At 39.1% G+C, this 15,499-nt stretch overlaps 1 protein-coding gene across 5 annotated transcripts in view; it reads right to left on the bottom strand.

Moving 5' to 3' along the window:
• Positions 1–15,499, bottom strand: part of PARD3 (par-3 family cell polarity regulator) — a 1,150,653-nt gene that overhangs the window by 294,022 nt on the left and 841,132 nt on the right. For 3 of the 5 annotated variants that reach the window (XM_053713848.1, XM_053713850.1, XM_053713849.1), the window contains one exon: positions 8,986–9,102. The exons of the other annotated variants lie outside the window; for them this stretch is intronic. In XM_053713848.1, coding sequence (XP_053569823.1) covers positions 8,986–9,102 — 117 coding nt within the window. The remainder of the gene's footprint in view (positions 1–8,985; positions 9,103–15,499) is intronic. 5 annotated transcript variants of the gene reach the window in all.

Genomic DNA, 15,499 nt, shown 5'->3' with positions numbered 1-15,499 from the left:
AATACAGAACAATAATCTATGATTCAAGAGAGAAAAAAGCATTTGTCAGCAGAGACAAAAGATAGTCCTTTCAATAAAACCATGTAAAAGCTTATTTGTGATTAGATCGGCTTTGTAGACAGATGTGCTATAGACAGTGATTTGTGGTTAAAAGATTCAAGTTGAATCATTATTAATAAGTCTATTTATTGGATGTTCAGGTTACTAGTTACACAACATGCATAAAAATTAGATTGTAGCTACTGTGAGCTAATAAATTAGCCTACGTACACAAAATAAATGCCTAGATTTTCCTTGGTTAAACAGAGTAATAACAATACATGCACAACTCAACTATCTGCCAACTTAAAACTCAGACCATTGGAACCAAATTACCAGCCCACTCTACCGTTATTTGTTAAAAATAAAATAAATAAAAACATTCTCTAGAGCAATGGTTCTCAACAAAGAGTAAACAAAAAATAAACAAAAAAAATTATATATTTCTCAGACTATAAGCTCTCAAAAATGGGCATTAAATATTTTTTCTTTGTTATAGCTAAAATTGTGAAGTATATATATTTTCTTAATTAAAATTAAGAAGGAGCACCTGTGCTGAAACAAAAAACACAGTTTTGATGATATAGGGACAGTCATACAGGGAGTACTTGGATTGTCCAAGCATTCCTTATATATTTTAATGTATAAGCTATGTGAATTTAAATACACACAAATGGTGTCTTTAGAGCAGTGTTTCCTGATCTATTGATCTCCAGATAAATAGATTAGGAAACACTGCTCTAAAGATTATAATCTTACTATAAAATGTTATTAATGCTTAAGAGAGGTTATAATGAATTCAGCCTAATATTAAAGTGATGGTAAACTTTCCACTTTTTATATTCAGATCCTGAAAATTAGTGATATTTTAGATGGACTTAAATTGATCACTTCTAATGAAGATGCACTTTAACTTACTTTTTAATTTAGCCGTGCCCTTCTAATACCCCACGCTCCTGCCGCCCATTCTAAAAGTAATAGATTTTGTGAGCCAACAGTTTGAACTTTTCTCTAATCATCACTCAAGTTAAAATAAAAGTGCCATATGGATAGAGCGCCGTTAGCTTACAAAAACTATTACTGTGGGAGCGTACAGTATTAAAAATGGCACGCCTAGATTAAAACAATTAAAATTTTGGCTTCAGAACAGATGCAATGCTTCTTTGAATACTGTCATTCAAGTACTGAAATGTGTTTAGTGGGATACTGCATTATTCTTCAAGAATGTCTCCAATTCTTTGAGTGATTAAGGAGGTGAAAAACATAATTTATGCTTACCTGATAAATTTATTTCTCTTGTAGTGTGTTTAGTCCACGGGTCATCCATTACTTATGGGATATATTCTCCTTCCCAACAGGAAGTTGCAAGAGGATCACCCAAGCAGAGCTGCTATATAGCTCCACCCCTCACATGTCATATCCAGTCATTCGACCGAAACAAGACGAGAAAGGAGAAACTATAGGGTGCAGTGGTGACTGGAGTTTTAATTCAAATTTAGAACTGCCTCAAAAAAAGACAGGGCGGGCCGTGGACTGAACACACTACAAGAGAAATAAATTTATCAGGTAAGCATAAATTATGTTTTCTCTTGTTAAGTGTGTTCAGTCCACGGGTCATCCATTACTTATGGGATACCAATACCAAAGCTAAAGTACACGGATGATGGGAGGGACAAGGCAGGAACATTAAACAGAAGGAACCACTGCCTGTAGAACCTTTCTCCCAAAAACAGCCTCCGAAGAAGCAAAAGTGTCAAATTTGTAAAATTTTGAAAAGGTATGAAGTGAAGACCAAGTTGCAGCCTTGCAAATCTGTTCAACAGAGGCCTCATTCTTAAAGGCCCAGGTGGAAGCCACAGCTCTAGTGGAATGAGCTGTAATTCTTTCAGGGGGCTGCTGTCCAGCAGTCTCATAGGCTAGACGTATTATGCTACGAAGCTAAAAAGAGAGAGAGGTGGCTGAAGCCTTTTGACCTTTCCTCTGTCCAGAATAAACGACAAACAGAGAAGAAGTTTGCCGAAAATCCTTAGTTGCCTGTAAGTAGAACTTCAGGGCACGGACTACGTCCAGATTATGCAAAAGACGTTCCTTCTTTGAAGAAGGTTTAGGACATAACAATCTCCTGATTGATATTCCTATTAGAAACAACCTTAGGTAAAAACCCAGGTTTAGTACGCAAAACTACCTTGTCTGAATGAAAAATCAGATAAGGAGAATCACAATGTAAGGCAGATAACTCAGAGACTCTCCGAGCCGAGGAAATAGCCATCAAAAACAGAACTTTCCAAGATAAAAACTTAATATCAATGGAATGAAGGGGTTCAAACGGAACACCCTGAAGAACTTTAAGAACCAAGTTTAAGCTCCACGGGGGAGCAACAGTTTTAAACACAGGCTTAATCCTAGCCAAAGCCTGACAAAAAGCCTGGACGTCTGGGTTCTCTGCCAGACGTTTGTGAAAAAGAATAGACAGAGCAGAAATCTGTCCCTTTAACAAACTAGCAGATAAACACTTTTCTAAACCCTCTTGTAGAAAAGACAATATCCTAGGAATCCTAACCTTACTCCATGAGTAACTCTTGGATTCACACCAATGTAAATATTTACGCCATATCTTATGGTAATTTTTTCTGGTAACCGGTTTCCGAGCCTGTATCAATGTATCAATAACTGACTCCGAGAAACCACGCTTTGATAGAATCAAGCGTTCAATCTCCATGCAGTCAGCCTCAGAGAAATTAGGCTTGGATGGTTGAAAGGACCCTGAATTAGAAGGTCCTGCCTCAGAGGCAGAGACCATGGTGGACAGGACGACGTCCACTAGGTCTGCATACCAGGTCCTGCGTGGCCACGCAGGCGCTATCAGAATCACCGATGCTCTCTCCTGTTTGATCCTGGCAATCAGACGAGGCAGCAACGGAAATGGTGGAAACACATAAGCCATGTTGAAAACCCAAGGGGCTGCTAGTGCATCTATCAGCACCGCTCCCGGGTCCCTGGACCTGGATCCGTAACAAGGAAGCTTGGCGTTCTGGCGAGAAGCCATGAGATCCAGCTCCGGTTCGCCCCAACGAAGAATCAGTTGAGCAAATACCTCCCCGGGTGAAGTTCCCACTCCCCCGGGTGAAAGGTCTGGCGGCTGGGATGTAGATCGCTGACAGATGGCAAGAGTGAGACTCTGCCCAGCGAATTATCTTTGAGACTTCTAACATCGCTAGGGAACTCCTGGTTCCCCCTTGATGATTGATGTAAGCCACAGTCGTGATGTTGTCCGACTGAAATCTGATGAACCTCAGTGTTGCTAACTGAGGCCAAGCTAGAAGAGCATTGAATATTGCTCTTAATTCCAGAATGTTTATTGGAAGGAGTTTCTCCTCCTGAGTCCACGATCCCTGAGCCTTCAGGGAATTCCAGACTGCGCCCCAGCCTAGAAGGCTGGCATCTGTTGTTACAATCTTCCAATCTGGTCTGCGAAAGGTCATTCCCTTGGACAGATGAATCCGAGACAACCACCAGAGAAGAGAATCTCTGGCCTCCTGGTCCAGATTTAGTAAAGGGGACAGATCTGAGTAATCCCCATTCCACTGACTCAGCATGCATAATTGCAGCGGTCTGAGATGCAGGCGCGCAAATGGCACTATGTCCATTGCCGCGACCATTAAGCCGATTACTTCCATGCACTGAGCTACTGATGGGCTTGGAATGGAATGAAGGACACGGCAAGCATTTAGGATTTTTGATAACCTGGACTCCGTCAGGTAAATCTTCATTTCTACAGAATCTATAAGAGTCCCTAGAAAGGGAACCCTTGTGAGTGGTAACAGAGAACTCTTTTCCATGTTCACTTTCCACCCATGCGACCTCAGAAATGCTAGAACTCTCTCTGTATGAGACTTTGCATTTTGAAAACTTGACGCTTGTATCAGAATGTCGTCTAGGTACGGAGCCACCGCTATGCCTCGCGGTCTTAGAACCACCAGAAACGAGCCCAGAACCTTTGTAAAAATTCTCGGGGCCGTAGCTAACCCGAAGGGAAGAGCTACAAACTGGTAATGCCTGTCTAGAAAGGCAAACCTTAGGTACCGATAATGATCTTTGTGAATCGGTATGTGAAGGTAGGCATCCTTTAAGTCCACTGTGGTCATGTACTGACCCTCTTGGATCATGGGTAGAATGGTTCGAATAGTTTCCATTTTGAATGATGGAACTTTTAGGAATTTGTTTAAGATTTTTAGGTCCAAGATTGGTCTGAAGGTTCCCTCTTTCTTGGGAACCACAAACAGATTTGAGTAAAATCACTGCCCTTGTTCCGTCCGCGGAACTGGGTGGATCACCCCCATTACTAGGAGGTCTTGTACACAGTGAAGAAAAGCCTCTTTCTTTAGTTGGTTTGCTGATAACCTTGAAAGATGAAATCTCCCTTGTGGAGGAGAAGCTTTAAAGTCCAGAAGGTATCCCTGAGATATAATCTCCAACGCCCAGGGATCCTGGACATCTCTTGCCCAAGCCTGGGCGAAGAGAGAAAGTCTGCCCCCCACTAGATCAGTTTCCGGATAGGGGGCCCTCTCTTCATGCTGTCTTAGGGGCAGAAGTAGGCTTTCTGGCCTGCTTGCCCTTGTTCCAGGACTGGTTGCTTTTCCAACCCTGTCTGTAACGAGCAGCAGTTCCTTCCTGTTTTGGAGCGGAGGAAGTTGATGCTGCTCCTGCCTTGAAATTACGAAAGGCAAGAAAACTAGACTGTTTGGCCTTTGCTTTGGCCCTGTCCTGAGGAAGGGTGTGACCCTTACCTCCAGTAATGTCAGCAATAATCTCCTTCAAGCCGGGCCCGAATAAGGTTTGCCCTTTGAAAGGAATATTAAGCAATTTAGATATAGAAGTTACATCTGCTGACCAGGATTTAAGCCATAGCGCTCTGCGCGCCTGGATGGCGAATCCGGAATTCTTAGCCGTTAGTTTGGTTAAATGCACAACGGCATCCGAGACAAATGCATTAGCTAGCTTAAGGGCTTTAAGCCTGTTCATAGTCTCATCCAATGGTGCTGTGCGAATAGCCTCTTCCCGAGACTCAAACCAGAATGCCGCTGCAGCAGTGATGGGCGCAATGCATGCAAGGGGCTGTAATATAAAACCTTGTTGAACAAACATTTTCTTAAGGTAACCTAATTTTTTATCCATTGGATCTGAGAAAGCACAACTATCCTCCACCGGAATAGTAGTACGCTTGGCTAAAGTAGAAACTGCTCCCTCCACCTTAGGGACCGTCTGCCATAAGTCTCGTGTGGTGGCGTCTATTGGGAACATCTTTCTAAATATCGGAGGAGGGGAAAAAGGCACACCAGGTTTATCCCACTCCTTGCTAATAATCTCTGTAAGCCTTTTAGGTATAGGAAAAACGTCAGTACACACCGGTACCGCATAGTATTTATCCAGCCTACATAATTTCTCTGGGATAGCAACCGTGTCGCAATCATTCAGAGACGCTAATACCTCCCCTAGCAATACACGGAGGTTCTCAAGCTTAAATTTAAAATTTGATATTTCTGAATCCGGTCTCCCTGGATCAGATCCGTCACCCACAGAATGAAGTTCTCCGTCCTCATGTTCTGCAAATTGTGACGCAGTGTCAGACATGGCCCTCATATCATCAGCGCGCTCTGTCCTTAACCCAGAGCTATCGCCACAATCTCACGCACCTCCTGAGCGGGAGGCGAAGGTACTGACACGTGAGGAGAGTTAGGCGGCATATCTTCCCCCTCGTTGTCTGGTGATAATTTCTTTACCGGTAAAGACAGACTTTTATTTAAAGTAACATCAATACAATTGTTACACATATTTCTATTGGGCTCCACATTGGCCTTTAAACATAATGAGCAAGCAGATTCATCTGTGTCAGACATGTTTAAACAGACTAGCAATGAAGCTATCAAGCTTGGAAATTTCTTTCAATAAGTTTACAAGCAATATAAAAAACGCTGCAGCGCTTTTAAAAACACAAAAAAAAACTGTCACAGTTGAAATAACAATGAACTAATACAGTTATAGCAACCAATTTTTAACAGTAAATGTAAGAAATTAGCAGAGGATTGCACCCATTAGCAAAAGGATGAGTAACCCCTCAATACCCAAAACGGATAATCAATTTAAGATTTAACACTTTTCTCACAGTCAAACACACTGTCACAGGTCTGCTGTGACTGATTACCTCCCTCAAAAATGAATTTTGAAGACCCCTGAGCTCTCTGGAGACATCCTGGATCAAAGAGGAAGAAGCAGGAAGACTGTGCTAGAATTTTAACTGCGCAACAAGGCGCTAAAAAAAGGTCCCTCCCACTCCTATTACAACAGTGGGAGACCTGATATAACGGTTTCTATGCAGAAATATACGTTAGCCATGTTGAAAAAAATCATGCCCAAAAAAATTTATCACCAAAGTACCTCACAAAACGAATAACATGCCAGTAAACGTTTTAAAAACAACTTTTCAGTGTTATGCAAAGTTATCACTAAGCCTGCTACCAGTCGCTTCTACTGCAGTGAAAGGCTCATACATTTATTTCAGTACTAACAGTATTTAAAGTTAAATTCTAGTCCCTAGAAAATAACTCAACTGCGCATACATTTATCAGCCTGATACCAGTCGCTACTACTGCATTAAAGGCTGTACTTACGTCATATGGGTAACAGCAGTGTTTTCTTAGTCAATTCCATTCCTAGAAAATATTTTACTGCACATACCTAATTTGCGGGGGACCCCGCATGCTATTCCCTTCTCTGAAGTTACCCCACTCCTCAGAATGTGCGAGAACAGCCAGTGGATCTTAGTTACGTCTGCTAAGATCATAGAAAAAACGCAGGCAGATTCTTCTTCTAAATACTGCCTGAGAGAACAAACAGCACACTCCGGTGCTATTTTAAAATAATAAACTTTTGATTGAAGAATGTTAAGTAAAAAACTCCTATCTCCTCTCACAACCTCCTTTGTTGAGACTTGCAAGAGAATGACTGGATATGACATGTGAGGGGTGGAGCTATATAGCAGCTCTGCTTGGGTGATCCTCTTGCAACTTCCTGTTGGGAAGGAGAATATATCCCGTAAGTAATGGATGACCCGTGGACTGAACACACTTAACAAGAGAAATCTTATTCATATGAAGCTTTAATTAAGTTTAGATTTGTTAATTTGGGAGGCCATTGGAAGTGTTTGACGTTATCTTTATGTTCATAAAACCACCATTAAATTTGTTCAGCAATGTGTAAGATCTCAAGGAAAGTTTGCATTACTGGGCCAAGATTGCTGCAAAAAGAGTTATCGATTCTTCAGAATGTATAACAGTTAGCAACAAAAATTGTGGATGGAAAGTATTTTGACTTTCTCCAAAAGTAAACCGGTCCAGATGACCAAAGCAATGACAAACTGTCATCCATAGCTCCTTAAGCAGGTTATGTGTATTTATTCATTGACCTTAAATACAAGTGTTCTCTGAATGTCCGTCCGGCAATAGATTCCAGCTTTGTGAAGATCACAGCATACAGGTTTTGTTAAAACTGTGCCACATAAATGCCAATTTAGTCCTGTGCTAAATTTTTGGAGTTGTACTTTTATTGCATTTTAGCAATTATCTTGTGAACAGTCTATTTCTATAAGTCAAACTAGCTGCCCCTGTTGCTTCTTGCTGAAGATTCCATTGGTCGTTTGGGTTTATGCTGTCATTATTCTGTGCATATTTATCTTGACACATCAAATAATGTTGTCTTTTTTTGTGATAGATACTGCACAATTTGTGTACCAACTATTTAGCCTATTTACAAGTCTACTAGCTGTCTCAGGCAGCTTTGAAAACACATTATCAGACCTCTTAAGACAAACACATTCTTCAATGACATTCAACCTAACATGTCTCACCTTTGTAGCTGGATTTCTAATTGTAAATTGGATGCTTCAAATATTTCTCTCTCTCTCTATATATATATATATATATATATATATATATATATATATATATATATATATATATATATATATATATATATATATATATATATATATATATATATATATATATATATATATATATATATATATATATATATACATACATATATATACATATACACACACACATATATATATATATATATATACACACACACACACACATATATATATACATATATATACATATACACACACACATATATATATATATATATATATATATATATATATATATATACACACACACACACACACATATATATATATACACACACACACACACACACACATATATATATATTTTAACCTTTTAAAGCCGTTATGCCGTTCCATTCCGTCATAATTAGACTGGGCTTTAAAGCCGTTATGACGGAATGGAACGTCATAACTAACGGCTGTCCTGAAGCCTTCTGTGCTTCAGGGATTTAATCGCGGTCTGGAGGGCGTTCCTAGGATTGTAGGGACGCCCCCCAGATGCGATCCAATAATTGAAATCTCGCGATCGTATGCACGATCGCGTAGTTTCAATTTGTCTACATCGGAACAGTTGTTCCGATGTAGGCACTTTAACCCTGTCACGAAAGGGTTAAATGTTAAGAATGTGCATCAAACTTAAAAAAACAACAACTTTAAAGTAATTTGATACACCAGCACAAAGAATGGTAACATGCACCGACAAAAAAAATATATTTTATAAATTAGAAAAAGCTGGACCACTATCCATAGAAAACAAATCCTTGTCTTTACAAGGCGCAGATATGAGGTGCTGTACAAAATTTAGAAAACTGACAGGAAAAGTGAAAAAGCTGAGAAACAAACAAGATGATATTTTGAAACTCCTGTAGTGCAGCTTTAAAAAGGTTATGTCAATAGCTTTCAAAGTAGCAGAGGATAAAAACAAAAGCTGCCTGGTAATGGAAGCCGCTAATTACGCAGACGCTGAAGTCTACCTCTCCTGTTCTTGCCTCATTCGCATTCGCTCATCTTCTGAAGGGTGGGCTTCTTGCATTTTCATTTTCCAAGATCCCCTGTGTTCAATCTTGTCATCTTTTCGATGTTTGCCAAACCTGTCAAGAACAAGGGGAATTCTAAGTGGCTTTGTGGAGCAATTCTCTTGCTCTCAAGTCTATATTGCTGGTTAATTCCAATTTTCAGTAATATTTCTGCATGCATTCTGGGGATGGGGGTTATTTCATCACAATGCAAGCAGCAGTTATAAGCCAGTATTTTGTTAATTAGGAGGCAAAGCAGCTGTCCTCATAGTAATATGGAATTTAGATCCAGTGAGATAAAGTATATTCAGGTCCAGAGCTGAGATTGTTTCATGCATGCTCGTGTCAGTATCAAACACTACATAATAAGGGTTAAGCGTCATTTCTTCAGTCTAAATATTGCTTCCACAAAATAGGAAATATATCCAATCCATTAGTCCATATCTGCATAACAATTAACCAGTTATGTGTTTGATGCAAAGATATCAAGATGCTCACTAATGTACACTGAAACAGCACAGAAGCTGTGTGACTGAATATTAATATGCAAAAGCAGGAGAGTTCAAAAACGTGCAAACAAAAACACTCGCAACAATAAAAGTCATTTGGCAAACACATTGCTAAGGGCTCACAATTACATTACGCATGCGATACCACAGATTTTTCCTACAGATAGATTGTACAATTAAAAAAAACCCTTTTTTTTATTACTTTATCTTTACATTTACTATGTTGTCTTTAGTACCATTTGTTGATGAGCATACTTAGGTAGGGAGTAGGCAAGTGTCTGCAGAACTATTTTGCAGTTTTACATCAGTTAGACATTGTTCAAATATTATTGCCAAAAGCATTGATGCAAAACTGCTGAAATATAGTGCTTCAGACATGTAAACACCTATAAGCCAACTTAGGTATGCTTTACAACTAAGGATAGCAAAAGAACAAAGTACAATTCAAAACTGAAGTAAAGTGGGAATTCTCTTAAAAGTGTATGCTCCATCTAACTCATGAAATTAAAGGGACACTAAACGCTAAATACATATCATGCAACTGCCTCTAATCATGGGTGCTGCCATTATGGAATCTATGTAGGTATCTGAAGGAGAGTTGCTGTGCACGTGCAAACAGGTCGGCACTGGAATGTAGTGAAAGACAGATTTAAACATGACTAGAGGGAGGTGGGGAATAACCTCAATACTATGCTTATAAAATGTTATTAGTGTTTTATGTCCCTTTAAACTTCACATGTATAATAATAAACACATAAGTTCATACAAAACATTGTAAAGGTTTCCACTTTGCTGTGCTGCCTTAAACACGATCACAAACATTTCAGAAACCAGAGATGAGGCCTTTTTTGAAATTTCCTACTTAACACAGAATAACAGACACAAAACCTTGTGGTACTTGTGTGTAGCCCCACAGAACCAAAAGGGTTAGCGCCAGCTTCAGACCAACATACTGAATTTAAAACACAACAAAACAAAATAAAATCTCAATTTAATCTGTTAAATGGGCTAAACTTGCTGCGTTACTGATGAGATCATTGTAGCCTGCCAAATTACCTACGGATTTCATTAGGATACAAGGCTATTGAAGAAACATCCATTAGTTGATTAATGAAGAAAAACAAAAACTGATTAAGACATAAAAAGTTCTATCGTGTTAAATTGGGTATGAACAGAAGAAGCAGAAACAAAGCAAAAGAAAGCTTCATCTATCCGATAGTATCTGTATTCTCTATTCTGATCTTAAAGGGGCACTCAGGTAAAATTACATTTTCATGATTCAGAAACAGCATGTCATTTTAAACAACTTTCCAATTTACTTCCATTAAAAAAAATGTGCACAGTCTTTTATATTTACACTTTTTGAGTCACCAGCTCCTACTGAGCATGTGCAAGAATTCACAGACTATACGTATATGCATTTGTGATTGGCTGATTGCTATCACCTGGTACAGGGGGAGTGGAAATACACATAACTTTGAAAATTGTTAGAAGAAAATCTACAACTCATTTGAAATTCAGAGTAAATGCTTTTGTATTGTCTAGTTATCTTGCATTGGTTGATTATGCAAATCTACTGTGTTTACTGGTCCTTTAATGCAGGAACACATCAGCTATTTTAATATTCACAAATATTTAGGGCATAATTGATAGAAATGTAAAAACTTTTTTCATACAGTTCAGTAAAAGCTGCACCACTATGTGCAAGTAATAAAAGGTGCCACATAAGGCAAGACTACAGAAGTTACTTAAAGGGACAGTATGCACCAGATTTCAGGTAACTGCATGTAAGACACTACTATAAAGAAGAATATGCACAGATACTGATATAAAAATCCAGTATAAAACCTTTAAAAAACTTACTTAAAAGCTCCCAGTTTAGCCCTGTTGATGAGGCTAGTCTGGGACACCCAGTTAAAGTGGCTGGGAAAGCAGGAAGAGCTTACATCCCCCTCCCCTGCATATGAAAATATAGATTACACAAACAATAGCAGCAAGAATCTGTAGACCTGGGTCTACATCTGATACTTTGTGACTTAATTAGGAAACGGAAAATCAGCACAATGTTATTAAAATTAAGCAAAGCTATACATTGTTACACAAACACTCCCAGATGGGCTATAAAATGTATCACATACAAAATATGTATGCGAAGAAAACTGTAGTGTACAATGTCCCTTTAAAGGGGACACTAAAGTGTTGAGATTGCAAGATGAAATGTTTGATTATGCATAGCACAATTATTTAGCAATAGATTGTCACTATTTAGCCCCTTTTCCTGTGGGTCTTCCAGATCTAAGAACCCAAAGAGCACATGGCAGGCTTGATACTGACCAACATAGATTCACTCAATATAGCAGGGAGACAAGCCATTACATTGTACTTTACATTCTTGTGATGGGAAATCAACACAGATGTTTCAAGCAGCAGAGTTAGTACTGGGAAGTTTTATAATTAGGACCATTAAATACAGTATAATTGCACAAATGCACACACAAAAAAAAGACAACGCAGCAACACCTTTTTTTGGGGAGAAATGTTTAAGATTGTTTCCATTTCCCTGCCCACTGTACCATGTGACAGCCATCAGCCAATTACAGACTCATGTATACATTGTGAACTCTTGCACATGCTCAGTAGGAGCTGGTGCCTCAGAATATGTGCATACAAAATGATAATGAAAGTAAATTAGAAAGTGGCTTAAAATTGCATTCTCTATCTAAATCATGAAAATGTAATTTTGAATTTAGTGTCCCTTTAACTACAGTAGGAAAAAAACATAATTTATGTAAGAACTTACCTGATAAATTCATTTCTTTCATATTAGCAAGAGTCCATGAGCTAGTGACGTATGGGATATACATTCCTACCAGGAGGGGCAAAGTTTCCCAAACCTCAAAATGCCTATAAATACACCCCTCACCACACCCACAAAACAGTTTAACGCATAGCCAAGAAGTGGGGTGATAAGAAAAAAGTGCGAAAGCATAAAAAAATAAGGAATTGGAATAATTGTGCTTTATACAAAAAAATCATAACCACCACAAAAAAGGGTGGGCCTCATGGACTCTTGCTAATATGAAAGAAATGAATTTATCAGGTAAGTTCTTACATAAATTATGTTTTCTTTCATGTAATTAGCAAGAGTCCATGAGCTAGTGACGTATGGGATAATGAATACCCAAGATGTGGATCTTCCACGCAAGAGTCACTAGAGAGGGAGGGATAAAATAAAGACAGCCAATTCCGCTGAAAATAATCCACACCCAAAACAAAGTTTAAATCTTATAATGAAAAAAACTGAAAATATAAGCAGAAGAATCAAACTGAAACAGCTGCCTGAAGTACTTTTCTACCAAAAACTGCTTCAGAAGAAGAAAACACGTCAAAATGGTAGAATTTAGTAAAAGTATGCAAAGAAGACGAAGTTGCTGTTTTGCAAATCTGATCAACCGAAGCTTCATTCCTAAACGCCCAGGAAGTAGAAACTGACCTAGTAGAATGAGCTGTAATCCTTTGAGGCGGAGTTTTACCCGACTCGACATAAGCATGATGAATCAAAGACTTTAACCAAGACGCCAAAGAAATGGCAGAGGCCTTCTGACCTTTCCTAGAACCGGAAAAGATAACAAATAGACTAGAAGTCTTTCGGAAATTTTTAGTAGCTTCAACATAATATTTCAAAGCTCTAAATACATCCAAAGAATGAAACGATCTTTCCTTAGAATTCTTAGGATTAGGACACAATGAAGGAACCACAATTTCTCTACTAATGTTGTTAGAATTCACAACCTTAGGTAAAAATTTAAAAGAAGTTCGCAACACCGCCTTATCCAGATGAAAAATCAGAAAAGGAGACTCACAAGAAAGAGCAGATAATTCAGAAACTCTTCTAGCAGAAGAGATGGCCAAAAGAAACAAAACTTTCCAAGAAAGTAATTTAATGTCCAGCGAATGCATAGGTTCAAACGGAGGAGCTTGAAGAGCCCCCAGAACCAAATTCAAACTCCAAGGAGGAGAAATTGACTTAACAGGTTTTATACGAACCAAAGCTTGTACAAAACAATGAATATCAGGAAGACTAGCAATCTTTCTGTGGAAAAGAACAGAAAGAGCAGAGATTTGTCCTTTCAAGGAACTTGCAGACAAACCTTTATCCAAACCATCCTGAAGAAACTGTAAAATTCTAGGAATTCTAAAAGAATGCCAAGAAAAATGATGAGAAAAACATCAAGAAATGTAAATCTTCCAGACTCGATAATATATCTTCCTAGATACAGATTTACGAGCCTGTAACATAGTATTAATCACAGAGTCAGAGAAACCTCTATGACTGAGAATCAAGCGTTCAATCTCCATACCTTCAAATTTAAGGATTTGAGAGCCTGATGGAAAAAAGGACCTTGCGATAGAAGGTCTGGTCTTAATGGAAGAGTCCACGGTTGGCAAGTGGCCATCCGGACAATATCCGCATACCAAAACCTGTGAGGCCATGCTGGAGCCACCAGCAGAACAAACGAGCACTCCTTTAGAATCTTGGAAATCACTCTTGGAAGAAGAACTAGAGGCGGAAAGATATAGGCAGGATGATACTTCCAAGGAAGTGACAATGCATCCACTGCCTCCGCCTGAGGATCCCTGGATCTGGACAGATACCTGGGAAGTTTCTTGTTTAGATGAGAAGCCATCAGATCTATTTCTGGAAGTCCCCACATTTGAACAATCTGAAGAAATACCTCTGGGTGAAGAGACCATTCGCCCGGATGTAACGTTTGGCGACTGAGATAATCCGCTTCCCAATTGTCTATACCTGGGATATGAACCGCAGAAATTAGACAGGAGCTGGATTCCGCCCATACCAGTATTCGATATACTTCTTTCATAGCCAGAGGACTGTGAGTCCCTCCTTGATGATTGACATATGCCACGGTTGTGACATTGTCCGTCTGAAAACAAATGAACGACTCTCTCTTTAGAAGAGGCCATGACTGAAGAGCTCTGAAAATTGCACGGAGTTCCAAAATGTTGATTGGTAATCTCACCTCCTGAGATTCCCAAACCCCTTGTGCTGTCAGAGACCCCCAAACAGCTCCCCAACCTGTCAGACTTGCATCTGTTGAAATCACAGTCCAGATCGGAAGAAAAAAAGAAGCCCCCTGAACTAAACGATGGTGGTCTGTCCACCACGTCAGAGAGTGTTGTACAATCGGTTTTAAAGATATTAATTGAGATTTCTTTGTATAATCCCTGCACCACTGGTTCAGCATACAGAGCTGAAGAGGTCGCATGTGAAAACGAGCAAAGGGGATCGCGTCCGATGCAGCAGTCATAAGACCTAGAATTTCCATGCATAAGGCTACCGAAGGGAATGATTGAGACTGAAGGATTCGACAAGCTGAAACCAATTTTAGACGTCTCTTGTTTGTCAGAGACAGAGTCATGGACACTGAATCTATCTGGAAACCTAAAAAGGTTACCCTTGTCTGAGGAATCAATGAACTTTTTGGTAAATTGATCCTCCAACCATGTTCTCGAAGAAACAATACAAGTCGAGTCGTATGAGATTCTGCTAAATGTGAAGACTGAGCAAGTACCAAGATATCGTCCAAATAAGGAAATACCACAATACCCTGTTCTCTGATTACAGACAGAAGGGCACCGAGAACCTTTGTAAAAATCCTTGGAGCTGTTGCTAGGCCAAACGGCAGAGCCACAAACTGGTAATGCTCGTCTAGGAAAGAGAATCTCAGAAACTGATAGTAATCTGGATGAATCGGAATATGCAGATATGCATCCTGTAAATCTATTGTGGACATATAATGCCCTTGCTGAACAAAAGGCAGAATAGTCCTTATAGTTACCATTTTGAATATTGGTATCCTTACATAATGATTCAATATTTTTAAATCCAGAACTGGTCTGAAGGAATTCTCCTTCTTTGGTACAATGAAGAGATTTGAGTA

Source organism: Bombina bombina, chromosome 5 (assembly GCF_027579735.1).
Source record: "Bombina bombina isolate aBomBom1 chromosome 5, aBomBom1.pri, whole genome shotgun sequence".
Classification (NCBI taxonomy): domain Eukaryota; kingdom Metazoa; phylum Chordata; class Amphibia; order Anura; family Bombinatoridae; genus Bombina; species Bombina bombina.
The sequence above is the reverse complement of the archived record's forward strand: the minus strand, read 5'-3'. Positions and strand labels throughout refer to the sequence as shown.